Genomic DNA, 3,043 nt, shown 5'->3' on the forward strand with positions numbered 1-3,043 from the left:
TTTTTATTTTTTTTAGAATTTTGTAGAATTATGTAGAATTATGTAGAATTTGTCCGTCTGAGAATGCAATAAAAAACTACAAAAATTGACAAAAGTGTTCCAATTCTAGCATTTTTATGTAGATTTTTGTAGTATTTTTTAAAATCGTGTAAAATTTCATAGATTTTCTCAGTTTTTTTCTGTAGTTTTTCATAGAATATTTTAATTTTTTTTAAAATTTGTAGAAATTTTTCCGCCAGGGCAGTCGAATATGAAGAGAATACTCGATAATTAAAGAAAATAACGGACCTACTGTGAAAAGTGTTGACAACGAATTTTGTGTTGAATATTACCAATAATCGATTGGTCAGAAAATTTACATTGGAAAACGCACGTTTTGCTTTAATTTTGCTTTTTATTTTCAGATAATATAAAATTTTAAAAACGCTTGGTGTGAATTCGTACTCAGGTGTTCTTTACAGCGGTTGTTCAAATGAGACGTAGCCTTTACGGGTTAATAAATGCACATTTTCTTATTAAAATAAAGAATAAATCTCTTTAAAATTTGAAAAAATAAAACAATAAAATGTCACATATATTTTAATGTATTCCTTTTTTATCTAATAAATTTAGAATATCTAGATAGCAACGGACACTTCTGAAGCAAATATTACGTATAAGTAATTCGTATCATAATTTAAAAAAATCTGAAGGAAGCTGAACTAATTAGACTGGCTAATTACATCCACCAACAATGATTATTATATCGTCGATATTATCTATCTTTATCATATTGGTATATAATTATTATCGACGAAATGGACGACTTATCAATCGTATACCAGGTCCACCAGGTTATCCGATAACTGAAAATTTTTTGAACCTTCTAAGTTATTCACGAGGTAATTTAAAATTTCTTATGAACTTGCATGCTGACTAATTGGAATAATGGTATTGTAAAAATTACGTATTACTCAATTGCTTTTATTCCTTAATTTTATTATTGTATCTGTGCTACTGCAATTTACGTCTTCTTTGCTATTTTGTACGTATTTTATTGATTTTATGGTTAATTCATACAAAAATGCCCTGTTTATGTGTAAATAGTGCTAATTTTTGTTATACGTGAGTGAGAAAGTAACATTTTCATAACAAAAATGCAGTATAATCTCTTAACTAAAAAACCCCACTATTATTATTTTGAATACAAAATTGATCAAGATAAAAGTTTGATGCCGAATATTATTGTAAAAACTCAATTTAAGTACAACTAATAAACTGGCAAAATCTACTCAAGAAATGAATGATTTTTAGTCAATAAATGAAGAGAAAGCAGATGAAGAACTTTGTAAAAATAATTCAGTTTGTACAATAAAAAAAAAATTGTTGAAAAACGCAAAATTTGTTTTATCTTTCTGCTTCAATTCTTTTTTTACGTGATTTTACATACGTGCATTGGCCTTCCTTATTCGTTATGTGTGAAACATACTTATACGATATTAATATAGATAATGTTTCATCTTACCAAAATATTTAGTCCGATATACATTCCACTAAACGTTATTACGATGACACAAAATAATTTGTTACTATTATAAACAAAATACTATTTTTCTAACTAAACTATTTTGTTTCAACAAAAATTTATTGTATTTAACTCAATCGTTTGATTAAAAATACACAGTATTCATTATCCCCATTAGTATATCGTTTACTCAATTTGATACTTAGAATTTAACCAAATATATATTCCTAATTAGATAACTAAATAGCATGTAAACACAAATACATACTATTATAGTATTTCGAACAAAATAATTTAATTGAAATTAAGAAACGAAAAACGCCATCAGAAAAACGGATCTTGGTGCTAGATAATATTGTTACGCTCGCGCTCACTATTGGCACTATTGCACTCGCGCCTGCGGCAAAGACAGTGACACTCGCGAGCTCGCGCGGAAAAGAACAACACACTCGTTTATAAAAGAACTACAACGGTTTATTGAACTCTAAATGCACCAAAGCGTATCTGTCAAACTCGCATCAATCTCAGAGTCCCGCCAAACAACTCGTTGCTAAGGGAGCAACTCTCTCTTGTCCCGTAATTACGCCCGAAGCACACAGGGCGTAATTATACTGTATGAATCTTTCATCAGTTCAAATAAACTGCGCGCCGCATAATCGTCATACTTCAACGTAGCTAAAAAAATCGAAAATACGTAATATCACAATTAAATTGTTCATAATATTTCTTTATGTTTATGTTACATACACACATCTTTTAGAAGAACAATTGAAGTTTGTGATGAATCTACATGATCAATACTATCCTATTTATAAAATTTGGGGAATTTATTTTCCGATTGTATTTATACGTCATCCAGATGATCTGAAGGTAAAAAAATATTTAAAAAGTTTAATTTTTTTATATCTGAAACACTAACAATTTAAGTATTTCTTACCCATTTTTTATTTTACAAGAATAAGTTTACAAATAAAATATCTTTCACACACAGGAATAATCGAATGTTTAAGATAATTTGAATAAATTAATTATTTATATTGTATCCGAGTTAATTATTAAGTTTAGTTCTTTTTATCATTTCAGACAATATTAAGCAGTCCAAAGCACATCAGCAAGAAAACTATGATTTATAAGATTTTATATCCTTGGTTGCGAACTGGTCTTTTTACTAGTTCAGGTAACGTGTATATAAGAACAATGATTATGTTTTTGCTATCAAGTTTTCATTACATTGGTAACAAAAACCTGCGTGTAAAAATAAATTTAAATATTAGATATTTTAAATAATAAATTATATAAAAAAGTTAAATTTCTTCAATATAGTGATAAGTGTGACAGTATAATGTAAACTTCGAAAAAATTGTATCAGATTGAAAAAAATGAGACCTTAGTGTCATCTTAAATATATAATACGTCTTCGAGAAAAAAACTGTTGTTAAATCATAAAAAAATCTAAGTGTCATTATCTTCAATATATAACAATCACGCAAAATTATTTTGTAATTAATGTACCCCGAAAAAAACTATTGTATCAAATTA

At 27.4% G+C, this 3,043-nt stretch overlaps 1 protein-coding gene across 1 annotated transcript; it reads left to right on the forward strand.

Annotated features, from left to right (window-relative positions):
• Positions 1–401: 401 nt before the first annotated feature.
• LOC105461092 (cytochrome P450 4C1-like) lies at positions 402–2,909 on the forward strand. The gene is made up of 4 exons (XM_011707579.1): positions 402–492; positions 613–881; positions 2,265–2,374; positions 2,588–2,909. Exons 2-4 carry the CDS (start codon positions 734–736, stop codon positions 2,789–2,791), a joined length of 462 nt encoding a protein of 153 aa, XP_011705881.1. The 5' UTR covers positions 402–492; positions 613–733; the 3' UTR covers positions 2,792–2,909.
• Positions 2,910–3,043: the final 134 nt, after the last annotated feature.

The sequence above is a fragment of the Wasmannia auropunctata genome, unplaced genomic scaffold (genome assembly GCF_000956235.1).
Source record: "Wasmannia auropunctata unplaced genomic scaffold, wasmannia.A_1.0 LD309474.1, whole genome shotgun sequence".
Taxonomy (NCBI): Eukaryota; Metazoa; Arthropoda; class Insecta; order Hymenoptera; family Formicidae; genus Wasmannia; species Wasmannia auropunctata.

Coding starts and splice junctions, on each gene's coding strand:
- LOC105461092 (XM_011707579.1), top strand. CDS start 734: ATGATTATTATATCGTCGATATTATCTATCTTTATCATATTGGTATAT. Junction 882..2,264: donor CCTTCTAAGTTATTCACGAG/GTAATTTAAAAT, acceptor CACATCTTTTAG/AAGAACAATTGAAGTTTGTG. Junction 2,375..2,587: donor GTCATCCAGATGATCTGAAG/GTAAAAAAATAT, acceptor TTATCATTTCAG/ACAATATTAAGCAGTCCAAA.